At 43.3% G+C, this 16603-nt stretch overlaps 1 protein-coding gene across 1 annotated transcript in view; it reads left to right on the top strand.

Annotated features, from left to right (window-relative positions):
* cntln (centlein, centrosomal protein) overlaps nt 1-16603 on the top strand; it is a 578849-nt gene that overhangs the window by 430371 nt on the left and 131875 nt on the right. The window contains 1 exon segment of the mRNA XM_038803995.1: nt 4001-4204. Within this exon segment, the coding sequence (XP_038659923.1) occupies nt 4001-4204 (204 nt within the window).

Here is a 16603-nt window from a genome sequence, read left to right as displayed (position 1 = left end):
TTTGCATCTCGACATTTTTCCCTGTGACATTAGCAGAAATGGCCGGGATTCTCCCTTCTGGGGGCTAAGTCCCCATGCCGGCGGGAAAACCGGTGTCAACCACTCCGGCGCCAACCACACCGGCGCCAACCACACCGGCGCCAACCACTCCGGCGCCAACCACTCCGGCGCCAACCACACCGGCGCCAACCCCTCCGGCGCCAACCACTCCGGCGCCAACCACTCCGGCGCAAACCACTCCGGCGCCAACCACTCCGGCGCCAACCACTCCGGCGCCAGCCACTCCGGCGCCAACCACTCCGGCGCCAACCACTCCGCCGCCAACCACTCCGGCGCCAACCATTCCGCCGCCAACCACTCCGGTGTCAAGAGCCCCTGAAGGTGAGAAATTCTACGCATTTTCGTGGGCTAGGTGGACGCCGGAGGGGTTGGCGCCGCTCCAGCTGACACCAAAGGGCCAGCGCAAATTTGCGCATGCGTAGGACGGCTGGCGTGATCAGGCGCGTGCGTGGAACAGCCGGCATATTTCCGCGCATGTACATGTATTCGCGCCGGCCCTCGGGCAATATGGCGGAGCACTACAGGTGCCCTGCGCGGAAGAAAGAAGTCCCCCCTCCCCCAACAGAACAAGTCTGCCTGTAGATAAGTAAGCCCCGATCTCAGGCTTTCATATTCTGCTGCATCAACAATACTGCAATAGTTAATTTGTCTTGTATGACAGTCATTACTTATCAGGACGCTGACAGCATCCAAACGGGCATCTATAGCCAAAAACTGGACAAAAACAGAATCAAACTGTCACATATAAATCAAAACACTATCCATTATGACTAATAACAAATACCAGAGACTTTTCAGGGCTGTAATCTAATATCTGAGTTTACATAGTAGTTGTGAAGTGCTCAAGATTTAATTTTGTGGTTTACAACTTCACTGAAATCCTGCTTTACAATCAGATCCATTACTCTTCATGTAGAATTGCATAACTTTAAATATCTTGTATTCACCCAATTCCAGTTGTTTAATAATACTAAAATATCTGCTTGTCAGAAATGTTATTGATGTTTGGTGTTGGATGAGATTATATATTCTCTCCTCGAGCTGAGATCATTGAAGGGTGTTACTTCACACATTGAAGCCAAATACACCAACAACTTTCAGTTAAAAGCAACATTTGGTTTACGCAGAATTAGATATAAAAGTAAACACTAGATTTTTGCCACATTCTTGTCATCTTAATATAAATATTACATTTTTAAAAGTAAACATAATTCTGCCCTCTAAACTAAGCATGCTATTTTTTATAAACTACAGAATTTACTAAATCTAATCCAATGCTTTACTGTCAGGTTGGCTTAATCTTTTCACCATATAATGCAGAAAGACCTCAGCAGGTTACCACATTTGATATTAATCAGCCCAGGAGGAAGGTGCTGCAATGACCCTCAGTGCTCCTGGGAGAAGGAGGTAAAATCCACCAATTTCAGCCACTGGTTGATAGTCATCATCTTGGTTGGAAGTCCTTGTGTGTGGACCGAGTGAGGACAGGGAGAGGTTTGGCATTAACAACTCTGCATCAATCCACACAGTCCGAGTTTTCACATGAGAAATGTCTGCCCTGGACATTCTTATACCTTGTTAGTTGTTGTCACGACCCCCTGGGCTAGCACAGGATCAATTCCAGCCCAACTTAACCCAGAGTCGCAACACAGGTGAAATTAGACTTTATTTAAAATACCCAAGGTCCTTGACTGTGCCCAATAAACTACAGTCATCAGGTTTGTAACTTTAAAACACGAGTAACCTTTTATTATGTACAGTGTTAAAATTAAACAGACAGAAAATGTAATTGACTATCTACTTTCCCTTTCCCAACCCCTCCTTTTTCACTAGCCCCATTCTCTACACACACACAGACAAGCAACAAATAGGGGAAAGGATGGTGGAAAGGGAAAGAAACATTAATAAAAATTAAAGGATAAATATCTTCGATGCACTGTGATGACTTCCAGTCAATATTATTCTGAGATTCAGGCTCTCGTTTTGATACTTCTTCCTTCTAGTCTTGAGATGGTTTTCTCTGGCTGCAGCCTCAGCATCGTTTCAGGTTTATAACAAAGGATGTGCTGGGCACTCTGCTTTCAGAACAGTGTAGCAATCCTTTCACTTCAGCAAGCAGGAGAGAGAGAGAGAGACAGCATTCCTTTCACTTCCAAGGTCTAAACACTTCTGCTACGTTCTCTCAAAGCATCACGCAGGAACCAATCACTGACCATTGTCAGGTAGAATACTGTCCCTGGTCAACTCGCCAATTGCCAGTTAACCAATTGAACTGTGTCCCTTCAAAGCTGGTTCCTAAGGTCCACTCGGTGCTGTAGAGTCTGGCTTCTCCTTTTCAGAATACAAAACCTGGAACATAGTGTCCTGGAAAGCAAGCTGCTTACACTTTGAATCTTCTGCTTTAAGGGCACATTCCGATTATGAATCCATGGACCAAACTAACAAAAAGAAATGAAAAGAAATAGGAACAAAGGAAATACACAGGAAGGACACTTACATTGTTGAATATGATATCCTTTGTGCAGTTTTCAGTACTGCTTTTGTCTGCACTGGAGTGCTGCTTTGGGTTGCTTGTTAGGTGAATTGGACATTCTGAATTCTCCCTCTGTGTATCCGAACAGGTGCCGGAATGTGGCGACTTGGGGCTTTTCACAGTAACTTCATTGTAATGTTAATGTAAGCTTACTTGTGACACTAAAGATTATTATTATTATTAGAGTGCTTAAGTTGGAGTTTGGCGAGTGAGGGAGTTTTAAGGGTAAATTCAATAGAAAGGTTAATTTCTATCAGCGAATGGTGACCACCAGGCAGGCATAAGAAATCTAAGCAAATAGTGCGGGAGTTCCCCTGAGTGCTTGCTAATCGGTTTTCCATCTTTGACACTGGTGAGGGTGATAGTTCCTCAGGGGAATGCAGCCAGAGCCAGGTCTGTGGCACCATGGGTGGGATAGCTGCACAGGAGGGGAGGGAGTAAAGGGGGAGATAATAGTGACAGGGGACCAGACAGGCATTTCTGCTACTGTAAACGTGACTCCAGGATGCTATGTTGTCTCCCTGGTGCAAGGATCAAGGATGTCACAGAGTAGCTGTAGGACATCCTTCTGGCGAGGAAGAGGTCTCAGTCCATATTGATACCAATGACATAGGTAGGACGAGGGATGAGGTCCTGAAAGCAGATTTTAAGGATTTGGGATTGAAATTAAAAAGTAGGAGCACAGAGCAGTAATCTCAGCGTTATTGCCAGTGCCACGAGCTAGTGACCATTTCAATAGGAGGATGGAGCATGTGGCTGGAGAATTGGGGCTGGAGGGAGAGCAATACATTTCAGAGGCATTGGGACTAGTTCTGGGATCTGTACAAGCTGGGCAGGTTAACCTTTACAGGCTTGAGATTTACATCTTGGCAGGAGGATTTGCTGGTGCAGTTGGGGAGGTTTTAAATTTGCCTTTTCAGGGGGTGAAAGCTGTGCATTAGCTCCGAGATTAGTAAACTGATAGGAAAGTCAGAGTAAGGGAGAAAGTAACCAAGTCCAAATCAGAGTTATACTGTGAATGCGCTGAGTGTAGTAAATATTTTTTAAATTTAGAGTACCCAATTCATTCTTTCCAATTAAGGGGCAATTTAGCGCGGCCAATCCACCTACAGGGAGAATGTGCAAACTCCACATGGACAGTGACCCAGAGCCGGGATCGAACCTGGGACTTTGCGCTGTGAGGCAGCAATGCTAACAAGGAGTATAGTGAATATGATTAGTGAGTTACTGGCATGGAGTGTACTGTGGAATTATGATGTTGTGGCGATAACGGAAACCTGGCTCAAGGAAGGGCGGGACTGGGTGTTAAAAAGTTGACACTGCCTGATTAAATCTAGTTTTATACTTGTTGTATATATTTTACAAATTAGTTTGCTTTTGATGACCCAACATTTTGCCTGCAAACAGAAGCTGACGTTTGACCTGACGGAGTTGCAGCACCAGAACGCTGCGCTGGACAAGAGGTTGAATCAAATGGCAGAGCAACAAGCTCTTGTCACAAAGTCAGCAGATGAGAGTTTATCTGCAGCTTCCATCCATGCTTCCAACGTTCCAGTTACACCTCATAAGCTTATGGAAACAGAATTAAAACGGCTGAAGAGTAAATTGAAGGTTAGTGGACCATCTGTTCTATGTATTTTCTTCATTGTGATCATTTCAACAGGTTTCCTGTTTTTGTTATATGAGCAAAACAATTGTTGAGTGCATTTCTACCATGTTGAAACTTGATATTGGAAATAAGCAACAGTCAGTAATGCTCATTTCCTACTTCTCACTTAGGTCCTTCAGATTTGGTCCATGTTCAGGGATGGGGCAGTGTGACTGTGAATGAGGCAGGTATGGGGATGCAGGTGGTCACAATAGGAGAACCTCAGCCCCTGCAGTTGTCCAACAGTTTCAAGGTTCTTACAGCTTATGTGGCTAAGAGCAAGGACTGCAGGAAGGATAAGAAAACTGACCACGGTACCCATGGTGCAAGGAGCCATTCAAATGGGAAAAATGAAAAGGAATGTAGTTATAGTAGAGGACAGTATAGTTGGGGAGATCGGTACAGTTCTCTGCAGCTGAGAGCAAGAGTCCCAAAGACTGTATTGTCTGACAGAAGGGTACCTTTCAGGAAAGAACAAGTAGGTTTGGAAAGGTAAATTTTTTTTAAGGTGCAGTATTGTATGCCAGGGTTAAGGACATATCCTCTGGGTTGGAGAGGAATAGAGGAATTTTAAACGGGAAGGGAAAGATCTGGTTATAGTGATCCATCCAATGACGTTGGGAGAACTAAGAAGGTTCTGCTGAGGAGGAATGAGCAGCTTCGGGCTAAATTAAAAAGCAGAGTCACAAAGGTAATAATTTCTGGTTTATTACCTGAGCCACGAGCAAATTGACACAGGGTAAATAGGTTTAGAGAGACAAATGCGTGTCGCAAAGATTGGTGTGGGAGTAATGGTCTTGATTCATGGGGCATTGGCACCAGTACTGGTGAAAGTGGTAGCTGTTCCATTGGGACAGTCCCAATTTGAACCATGCTGGGACAAGTGTCCTGGTGAACTGTGTAACGAGGGGTGCAGAGAGTGTTTTAAACTAAATAGGGATGGGCGACTGGTATTTGGAAATATAAAGAGAAAGGACAGAGCAAAAGTGCATGGCTGCGATACAGATCATGATAGTCAGAGTGAGATAGGAGACAGAGCAAGACGGCACTGGCAAGTTTAGTCAGAGCAGGGGAAATCTAACAGAGCTGGAGGAGGGTTCAGATGAAGGGAGATTTAAAATTCCAAAGTCAAAGGTTGAGGCAATAGGAAAGAATACTGATTTTCAGACTTCATTACAGGCAAGAATCTTAAACTTAAACAGAATCAGTTACATAGATCTGAGGAGCGAGCTGACTAAAAGATATGCCGATAAATAACCAGTGGGAAACATTTAAAAACAAATTCAAAATGTTCACCAAAATAAATTTCATTGAGCAAAAACAACCTCAGCAAGGAAAATCCCTCTGTGCCTTACAAGGAGGTTAAGGACAGTATTAGATTAAACATAGAGCCTTATAATGTTGCAAAGAATCGTCATAGCTCTGAGGATTGGGAGTATTTTAGAAAGCAGCAAAGGGCCACTAAAAGGTTGATTAAAAAGGGAAAAAATAGAATATGAGGGTAAACTGGCTATGAATACAAAAACAGATTGTAAGAGCGCTTATCAGAATATATAAAGGAAGAGAGTAGCCAAAGCGAATGTTGGTCCGTTAGAAACAGAGACAGGAGAAATTATCACTGGCAATGAGGAAAGGGAAATGACGAACAAATATTTTGAGGGTGTCCTCACAGTTGAAGATGTGAGTCATGTACCAGAAATAAAGGTAACCTAAGGGCTAGAAAGAGTGAGAAAATTAAAGTAATTAATATCAATGGAACAAAAGTGGTGGAGAAGCTTGAGGGACTAAAATTAAACAAGTCCCCAGGACCTCTTATATAGGCTTATATAGGCTTATATAGGGCTCAAATGGTTATAGCTGCCGAGATAGTGAATATGGTTTTCCAAAATTTGCTAGATTGTGGAATGATCCCAGCAGATTGGAAGTTGGCAAATTAAACAGCTATTTAAGAAAGGAGGGAGAGAGAGAAAACCGGGAACTACAAGCCAGCCAGCCTGACATCGTCATTGGAAATATGCTGGAATCTATTGTTAAGGGAGGTCTTAAAAATGCACTTCGAAAAGCAAGTCAACACGGTTTTACCGAAGGGAAATCCTGCTTGTCAAATTTATTCAAGTCTTTTGAGGATGTAACTAGTAAGGTAGATAAAGAGGAGTCAGTAAAAGTTGTATACTTGCATTTCGAAAAGGCACTCGATAAGGTGTCAAACAAAAAAGTTGACATACAAGATAAGGATTCATGGTGTTGGGGTGATGTATCATGAATTGGTTAATGGACAGGTAACAGAGAATAGGGATAAAGTGGGTATTTTCAAGTTGGCAGGCTCTGACTAATGGAGAGCCGCAAGGATCTATGATGGGGCCTCAGCTACTTTTTAAAATAATCTTTATTGTCACAAGTAGGCTTACATTACAATGAAGTTACTGTGAAAAGCCCCTATTCACCACATTCCAGCGCCTGTTCAGAGGGAAAATTCAGGATGTCCAAATTACCTAACAGCACGTCTTTCGGGACTTGTGGGAGGAAACCGGAGCCCCCGGAGGAAACCCATGCAGACACGGGGAGAAGGTGCAGACTCCGCACAGACAGTGACCCAGCCGGGAATCGAACCTGGGACCCTGGTGCTATGAAGCCACAATACTAACCACTGTGCTACCGTGCTGCCTTATTTGTACCCATAGTAGTGATTTCAACAAAGAGACAGAGATTAATGTATATAAGTTTGTCATGATACAAAGCTAGGTGGGAATGCAAACTGTGAGAAGGACACAAAGATGCTGCAAAGAGGTATAGACAAGTTAAGTGAGTGGACAGCAAGGTGATAGCTAGGGTGTAATATGGGGGAAGTCTGAGGTTATACACTTTTGTAGAAAGAATAGAAAAGCATTTTTTTTAAGCATTTAAACTTATCAATATTGTTTTGAGAAATTTAGGTGTGTTTGTACAAGGAAGACAAGTTACTGTGAAGATAGAACAAGCAATGAGGAAAGAAAATGGCATGTTGGTCTTTTATTGCAAGGGAATTGGTGTGCAAGAATAAAAAATGTTTTGGCACGATCATAGGGGACTTTGGGACCATACCTGGAATACTGTGCACAATTTTGGTCTCCATATTTATTAAGGATATACTTGTGTTGAAGGTGGTTCAGCTTAGCATCATTAGGTTGATTCCTGGGATGACAGAGTTGCCTTATGATGTGAGGCTGAGTAAACTGGGTTTATACCAGCAGGGGCAGCACGGTAGCATTGTGGTTAGCACAATTGCTTCACAGCTCCAGGGTTTCCCATGTTCGATTCCGGCTTGGGTCACTGTGTGGAGTTTGCACATCCTCCCTGTGTCTGCGTGGGATTCCTCCGGGTTCTCCGGTTTCCTCCCACAGTCCAAAGATGTGCAGGTTAGGTGGATTGGCCATGATAAATTGCCCTTAGTGTCCAAAATTGCCCTTAGTGTTGGGTGGGGTTACTGGGTGATGGGGATAGGGTGGAGGTGTTGACATTGGGTAGGGTGCCCTTTCCAAGAGCCGGTGCAGACTCGATGGGCCAAATGGCCTCCTTCTGCACTGTAAATTCTATGATAATCTATGATACTCTCTGGAGTTTAAAGGAATGTGAGGCTCATTGAAAGATTTGAGATTATGAAGCAGTTTAATAATGCGTAATTGTTTCACCAGGCTGGGAAATCTAGAACACGGGTACACAGTTTCAGGATAAGGGGCTAATCATTTGAGACTGAAGTGAGAAATCTTTGCGCCCAGAGGGTAGTAAATCTTTGGAATTTTCTGTCACAGAGTGTTGTGGCAGTTCCAGGCTGGAATGGACAGAGGTTTGGTCTCTGAACTAATCAAGGAACAAGAGGAGCACATGGGAAAGTGGGGTTGAAGCCCAAGATGAACCATGATATTGACAGGCTGGATGGGCCTTCTGCTCCTATTTCTTATGGTCCTAACTAACAAAAGAATTGTGGCTCATTTCTTCGAAACATCCCAACACATTCACCATGGGCCATTCAGCTCTTTGATTGACAAATCTAAAGCAAATCCAGATGCCCCATGATTTCCCATATCTTCCTCCAACTTCACAGTACCAAATTATATTTATATTGCATCATTAATGTGGACAAACACCCCATGATATTTCAAATCTGAATCAATTTTCACGTACAGGTTCAGTGGGTTTTTGCCTCGACTCCTGCTACTGGACTTGTAATCAGGAGACACGAGTTAAAATCCCAACACAGCAGCTGGGGATTTAAACTAATGAAATAAATACATCCGGAATTAAAAAGCAATGATTGGGTAACGGTGCCCATGAAATTACCCGATTGTCATAAAAATCCATCTGGTTCACTACTGTACTTTAGGAAACAAACTGATGTTTTTATCTGGCCTGACCTGAATGTGATCCAGACCCACAGCAATGTGGTTGACTCTTAGATGCCCTCTGAAATGGCTGAGCAAGTCACTGAATTGACAAGAAGGCAGCTCATTGTTAATTGCATGTTAATTTTATTGTCAATGTTAAGGATACACAGGTGAAGTCATTGGTTATGTACCTTGAGCATATGTAAAGAAAGACTTGCATGTCCGAGTGACACAATTGGTGGCACCTCTGTTTGTGAGCTGTAAGATCTTGGTTTAAATTCTACTCCAGTATTTGTTGAATATGAAATAAGTGTGTATGCCACTCAAAGCAGCTTGTTTATTAGCATAAGGCAGACACATGTATTGTTGTATTCTATAAATAAACCTAGTATCAAGTCTGCTTTCCTATTTCACTTCCTGGCTTCAAAAGGAATTAACAATCATCACCACCTTCTCAATGATCGGGCAAGGATACCCACATCCTGTGAATAAAAAAACACTTCCTTTTGACATCGCTTTCTACATTCCAGCTGCAGCATAAAAACCTTTCTCGCAGCTCTCAGTGACAAACCCTTGTCACTGAGCGAACAGTCTCTCCCTATCCCAACAAAACCATGAATAATTTAAAAACTCTCCATTAAATTCCCTCTTAACCTTCTCAGTTTCAATGGGAATAATCCCAGTATCTAATGTCTCTCCCTCTAACTAATGTCACATCACTGACTTCATCCAGGTGAATCTACACTACACAATCTCTCTGGCTTTAATATCGTCCGAGATAGGAGTGCCCAGAACTACCCACAGCAATTCAACTGTAGCCTTTGTACAGGGATATCATTGCTTCTTTACTCTTGTATTCCGAGTCCTATTTATGGAACTCAAAATGCCGATGACCTTTATTGATGAATTCAGCTACTGTTGGGCATCATTTCTTCCTCCCATGGGAACACCATCATTTACAATTGAGGAACATCAGCTGCTTTCAAGATCGGCAGTAGGATAAAGCAGGTATCCTGGCACAAACTCTCCATGTTGCTATTGTGCACTGACTGACAGTGTCTGCCTGCATGCCAGAGCTGACAGCAAACCGTTCAACATGGTAATACTGCGCACAAAGACCTAAATGTATAGTCATAGAATCACAGCATCCCTACAGTGTAGAAGGAGGCCATTCTGCCCATTGAGTCTGCACCAACCCTTGGAAAGACCACCCTTCCTAAGCCCATATCCCACCTATTTCTGCAACTCCTAAAGGGCAATTTATCACGGCCCATCCACCTAACCTGCACATCTTTGGACTGTGGGAGGAAACCGGGGCACCCGGAGGAAACCCACGCAGACACGGGGAGAACATGCAAACTCCACACAGACAGTCACCCGAGGTCGGAATTGAACCTGGGTCCCTGGCACTGTGAAGCAGCAGTGCTAACCACTGTGTCGCCATGCCACCCATGCTAGTCCATGAGTTGCTGTTTGACGATGATGCTGTATTGGCATTCCATGCTGAAGTTCATCTGCAACAGGCCTGGGATCACAGAAACTTGGTTCAAAGAAGGGCTGGACTGGCAGCCCAACATCCCAGCGTATAGAGGTTTCAGGCTTGACAGAAGGGGAGGTAAAAGAGGAGGAGGAATTGTATTATTGATTGGGGAGAATATCATGGCAGTATGCTGGGATGATAGCTTTGTGGGTTCCTCAAATGAGACCATATGGGATCACATTGCCGAGAGTGTTCTTTAGGCCCCCAAGCAGACAGGGAGAGACAGAAGGGCAGATATGTAGGCAAATCTCTGAGAATTGTGAGAAAAATTGAATAATAATAATCGATGATTTCAACTTCCCCAATATTAGCTGGGATAGTCAAAGTGTGAAAGACTTGGAGGGGGCAGAATTCTTAAAATACATCCAGGAAATCTTTTTATGCAAATACATAGAAAGTCCAGCAAGGGAGAGGGCGGTGCTGATCTAATTTTAGGGAATGAAGCCGGGCAAGTGGATGAAGTTTCAGTGAGGGAGTAATTTGGACACAATAACTCAGTAAAATTTAAGGTAGTTATGGAAAGGGACAAAGATGGACTGGAAATTAATATTATTAATTGAGGAATGGTCAATTTTAATAAAATAAGAGAGATCCTTCCAAAGTTAACTGGGAGAAGATACTTGTCGGAAAATCTACATCAGAGCAGTGGGATTCATTCAGAAATGACATAGCGAGAGTACAGAGTTAATATGTTCCCGTGATAGTGAAGGGGGGAGCAATAAGTCCAGAGAACCCTGGATGTCAAGGGATATCCAGGGTTGGATAAGGACAAAAAGGGAAACTTATGGCAGATACTGAGGGCTCAAAACAGAGGAAGCCAAAGGTGAATATATAAAGTACAGGGGATTACTTAAAGAAAGTAGCGAAGAGTAGCCATGAAAAGATTCTGAGGGACAGAATTAATCTTCATTCAGAGAGGCAAAGATTAATCAAGGATAGTCAGCATGGTTTTGTCAAAGGGAGATCATGTTTTACAAATTTGAATCAGTTTTTTGAGACGGTGATGAAGTGTGTAGATGAAGGTTGTGCGGTTAATGTAGCCCACATGGACTTTAGTAAGACTTTTGATAATGTCCCACATGGGAAGCTGATGAAGAAGATAAGAGTCCATGGGATCCAGGGCAATTTGGCAAAACTGGATCCAAAACTGGCTTTGTGGCAGGAGGCAGAGGGTGATGGTTGAAGGTTGTTTTAGTGACTGGAGGCCTGTGTCCAGTGGGGTTCCGCAGGGATTGGTTCTGGGTCCCTTGTTGTTTGTAGTGTACATTAATGTGAATATAAGAGGTATGACAACTTTATAGGTGACACAAAAATTGGTGTGGTAAGTAGTGAGGAGCAAGACCTTGGATTATAGGACGATATTGACGGGCTGGTTAGATGGGCAGAAGAGAGGCAAATGGAATTTAACCGTGCAAAGTGTGAAGTGATGCATTTACATAAGAACATAAGAACTAGGAGCAGGAGTCGGCCATCTGGCCCCTCGAGCCTGCTCCGCCATTCAATGAGATCATGGCTGATCTTTTGTGGACTCAGCTCCACTTTCCGGCCCGAACACCATAACCCTTAATTACTTTATTCTTCAAAAAACTATCTATCTTTATCTTAAACACATTAAATGATGGAGCCTCAACTGCTTCACTGGGCAAGGAATTCCATAGATTCACAACCCTTTTGGTAAAGAGGTTCCTCCTAAACTCAGTCCGAAATCTACTTCCCCTTACTTTGAGGCTATGCCCCCTAGTTCTGCTTTCACCCACCAGTGGAAACAACCTACCCGCATCTATCCTATCTATTCCCTTCATAATTTTGTATGTTTCTATAAGATCCCCCCTCATCCTTCTAAATTCCAACGAGTACAGTCCCAGTCTACTCAACCTCTCCTCCTAATTCAACCCCTTCAGCTCTGGGATTAACCTAGAGAATCTCCTCTACACACCCTCCAGTGCCAGCACGTCCTTTCTCAGGTAAGGAGACCAAAACTGAACACAATACTCCAGGTGTGGCCTCACTAACACCTTATACAATTGCAGCATAACCTCCCGAGTCTTAAACTCCATCCCTCTAGCAATGAAGGACAAAATTCCATTCGCCTTCTTAATCACCTGTTGAACCTGTAAACCAACTTTTTGTGACTCATGCACTAGCACACCCAGGTCTCTCTGCACAGCAGCATGTTTTAATATTTTGCTATTTAAATAATAATCCCTTCTGCTGTTATTCCTACCAAAATGGATAACCTCACATTTGTCAACATTGTATTCTATCTGCCAGACCCTAGCCCATTCACTTAACCTATCCAAATCCCTCTGCAGACTTCCGGTATCCTCTGCACTTTTTGCTTTACCACTCATCTTAGTGTCGCCTGCAAACGTGGACACATTGCCCTTGGTCCCCAACTCCAAATCATCTATGTAAATTGTGAACAATTGTGGGCCCAACACTGATCCCTGAGGGACACCACTAGCTACTGATTGCCAACCAGAGAAATACCCATTAATCCCCACTCTTTGATTTCTATTAATTAACCAATCCTCTATCCATACTAATACTTTACCCTTAATGTCATGCATCTTTATCTTATGCAGCAACCTTTTGTGTGGCATCTTGTCAAAGGCTTTCTGGAAATCCAAATATACCACATCTATTGGCTCCACGTTATCTACTGCACTGGTAATGTCCTCAAAACATTCCACTAAATTAGTTAGGCACGACCTGCCCTTTATGAAACAATGCTGCGTCTGCCCAATGGGACAATTTCCATCCAGATGCCTCACTATTTCCTCCTTGATGATAGATTCCAGCATCTTCCCTACTACCAAAGTTAAGTTCACTGGCCTATAATTACCTGCTTTCTGCCTACCTCCTTTTTTAAACATTGGTGTCACGTTTGCTACTTTCCAATCCGCAGGGACCACCCCAGAGTCTAGTGAATTTTGGTAAATTATCAGTCGTGCATTTGCAATTTCCCTAGCCATCTCTTTTAGCACTCTGGGAAGCATTCAATCAGGGCCAGGAGACTTGTCTACCTTTAGCCCCATTAGCTTGCCCATCACTCCCTCCTTAGTGATAACAATCCTCTCAAGGTCCTCACCTGTCATAGCCTCAGTTCTATCAGTCGCTGGCATGTTATTTGGGTCTTCCACTGTGAAGACCGACCCAAAAAAACTGTTCAGTTCCTCAGCCATTTCCTCATCTCCCATTATTAAATCTCCCTTCTCATCCTCTAATGGACCAATATTTACCTTAGCCACTCTTTTTTGTTTTATATATTTGTAGAAACTTTTACTATCTGTTTTTATATTCTGAGCAAGTTTACTCTCATAATCTATCTTACTCTTCTTTATAGCTTTTTTAGTAGCTTTCTGTTGCCCCCTAAAGATTTCCCAGTCCTCTAGTCTCCCACTAATTTTTGCCACTTTGTATGCTTTTTCCTTCAATTTGATACTCTCCCTTATTTCCTTAGATATCCACGGTAGATTTTCTCTCTTTCTACCGTCCTTCCTTTTTGTTGGTATAAACCTTTGCTGAGCACTGTGAAAAATCGCTTGGAAGGTTCTCCACTGTTCCTCAACTGTTTTACCATAAAGTCTTTGCTCCCAGTCTACCTTAGCTAGTTCTTCTCTCATCCCATTGTAATCTCCTTTGTTTAAGCACAAAACACTAGTGTTTGATTTTGCCTTCTCACCCTCGATCTGTATTTTAAATTCCAGAATATGGTGATCACTCCTTCCGAGAGGATCCCTAACTGTGAGATCATTAATCAATCCTGTCTCATTACACGGGACCAGATCTAGGACCACCTGTTCCCTCGTACGTTCCATTACATACTGTTCTCGGAACTATCGCGGATACATTCTATAAACTCCTCCTCAAGGCTGCCTTGACCGACCTGGTTAAACCAATCGACATGTAGATTAAAATCCCCCATGATAACTGCTGTACCATTTCTACATGCATCAGTTATTTCTTTGTTTATTGCCCGCCCCACCATAATGTTACTATTTGGTGGCCTATAGACTACTCCTATCAGTGACTTTTTCGCCTTACTATTCCTGATTTCCACCCAAATGGATTCAACCTTATCCTCCATAGCACCGATGTCATCCCTTACTATTGCCCGGATGTCATCCTTAAATAACAGCTACACTACCTCCCTTACCATCCACTCTGCTCTTCCGAATAGTTTGATACCCTCGGATATTTAACTCCCAGTCGTGACCATCCTTTAACCATGTTTCAGTAATGGCCACTAAATCATAGTCATTCACGATGATTTGCACCATCAACTCATTTACCTTATTCCGAATACTATGAGCATTCTGGAAAAGTACACTTATGTTGGCTTTTATACCTCTGTTTGAATCTTAACACCTCAATCAGTAACCTCTCCTAAGTTATATTTCCTCTTAACTTGTCTCCTAATTTTCCTTGTCGTTGAACCCATATCTTCATGTAACAACCTGCCGTGTCATAGAACATAGAATAGAACATTACAGCGCAGTACGGGCCCTTCGGCCCTCGATGTTGCGCCGACCTGTGAAACCATCTGAAGCCTATCTCACCTACACTATTCCATTTTCATCCATACGTCTATCCAGCGACCACTCAAATGCCCTTAAAGATGGCGAGTCTACTGCTGTTGCAGGCAGGGCGTTCCACACCCCTACTACTCTCTGAGTAAAGAAACTGCCTCTGACATCTGTCCTATATCTACTACCCCTCAATTTAAAGCTATGTCCCCTCGTGTTGGTCATCACCATCCGAGGAAAGAGACTCTCACTGTCCACCCTATCTAACCCTCTGACTATCTTGTATGTCTCTATTAAGTCACCTCTCAGCCTTCTCCTCTCTAACGAAAACAACCTCAAGTCCCTGAGCCTTTCCTCGTAAGACCTTCCCTCCATACCAGGCAACATCCTAGTAAATCTCCTCTGAACCCTTTCCAAAGCTTCCACATCCTTCCTATAATGTGGTGACCAGAACTGCACGCAGTACTCCAGGAGCGGCCGCACCAGAGTTTATGTACAGCTGCAGCATGACCTTGTGGCTCCGAAACTCAATCTCCCTACAGATAAAGGCTAGCACACCATATGCCTTCTTAACAGCCATATTAACCTGGGTGGCAACTTTCAGGGATTTATGTACCTGGATGCCGAGATCTCTCTGTTCATCTACACTACCAAGAATCTTGCCATTAGCCCAGTACTGTGCATTCCTGTTACTCCTTCCAAAGTGAACCACCTCACACTTTTCCGCATTAAACTCCATCTGCCACCTCTCAGCCCAGCTCTGCAGCTTATCTATGTCCCTCTGTATCCTATAACATCCTTCAGCACTATCCACAACTCCACCGACCTTCGTGTCATCTGCAAATTTACTAACCCATCCTTCTACACCCTCTTCCAGGTCATTTATAAAAATGACAAACAGCAGTGGCCCCAAAACAGATCCTTGCGGTACACCACTAGTAACTGAACTCCAGGATGAACATTTGCCATCAACCACCACCCTCTGTCTTCTTTCAGCTAGCCAATTACTGATCCAAACCGCTAAATCATCTACAATCCCATACTTCCGTATTTTCTGCAATAGCCTACCGTGGGGAACCTTATCAAATGCCTTACTGAAATCCATATACACCACATCAACCGCTTTACCCTCATCCACCTGTTTGGTCACCTTCTCAAAAAACTCAATAAGGTTTGTGAGGCATGACCTACCCTTCACAAAACTGTGTTGACAATCGCTAATCAACTTGTTCTTTTCAAGATGATTATAAACCCTATCTCTTATAACCTTTTCCAACATTTTACCCACAACCGAAGTAAGGCTCACAGGTCTATAATTACCAGGGTTGTCTCTACTCCCCTTCTTAAACAAGGGGACAACATTTGCTATCCTCCAGTCTTCCGGCACTATTCCTGTCGACAAAGACAACATAAAGATCAAGGACAAAGGCTCTGCAATCTCCTCCCTGGCTTCCCAGAGAACCCTAGGATAAATCCCATCTGGCCCAGGGGACTTATCTATTTTTACACTTTCCAAAATTGCTAACACCTCCTCCTTGTGAACCTCAATTCTATTTAGCCTGGTCGACTGAACCTGAGTATTCTCCTCGACAACATTGTCTTTCTCCAGTGTAAACACTTCCGAAAAATATCCATTTAACGCTTCCCCTATCTCCTCTGATTCCGCACACAACTTTCCACTACTATCCTTGATTGGCCCTAATCTTACTCTAGTCATTCTTTTGTTCCTGATATACCTATAGAAAGCCTTAGGGTTTTTGTTGATTCTATCCGCCAACGACTTTTTGTGTCCTCTCCTCGCTCTTCTTAACTCTCCCTTTAGGTCCTTCCTGGCTAACTTGTAACTCTCAAGTGCCCTAACTGAGCCTTCATGTCTCATCCTAACATAAGCCTTCTTCTTCTTCTTGACAAGTGCTTCAACTTCCTTCGTAA

This window comes from Scyliorhinus canicula, chromosome 8, assembly GCF_902713615.1.
Source record: "Scyliorhinus canicula chromosome 8, sScyCan1.1, whole genome shotgun sequence".
NCBI classification, from domain to species: Eukaryota; Metazoa; Chordata; class Chondrichthyes; order Carcharhiniformes; family Scyliorhinidae; genus Scyliorhinus; species Scyliorhinus canicula.
The sequence above is the reverse complement of the archived record's forward strand: the minus strand, read 5'-3'. Positions and strand labels throughout refer to the sequence as shown.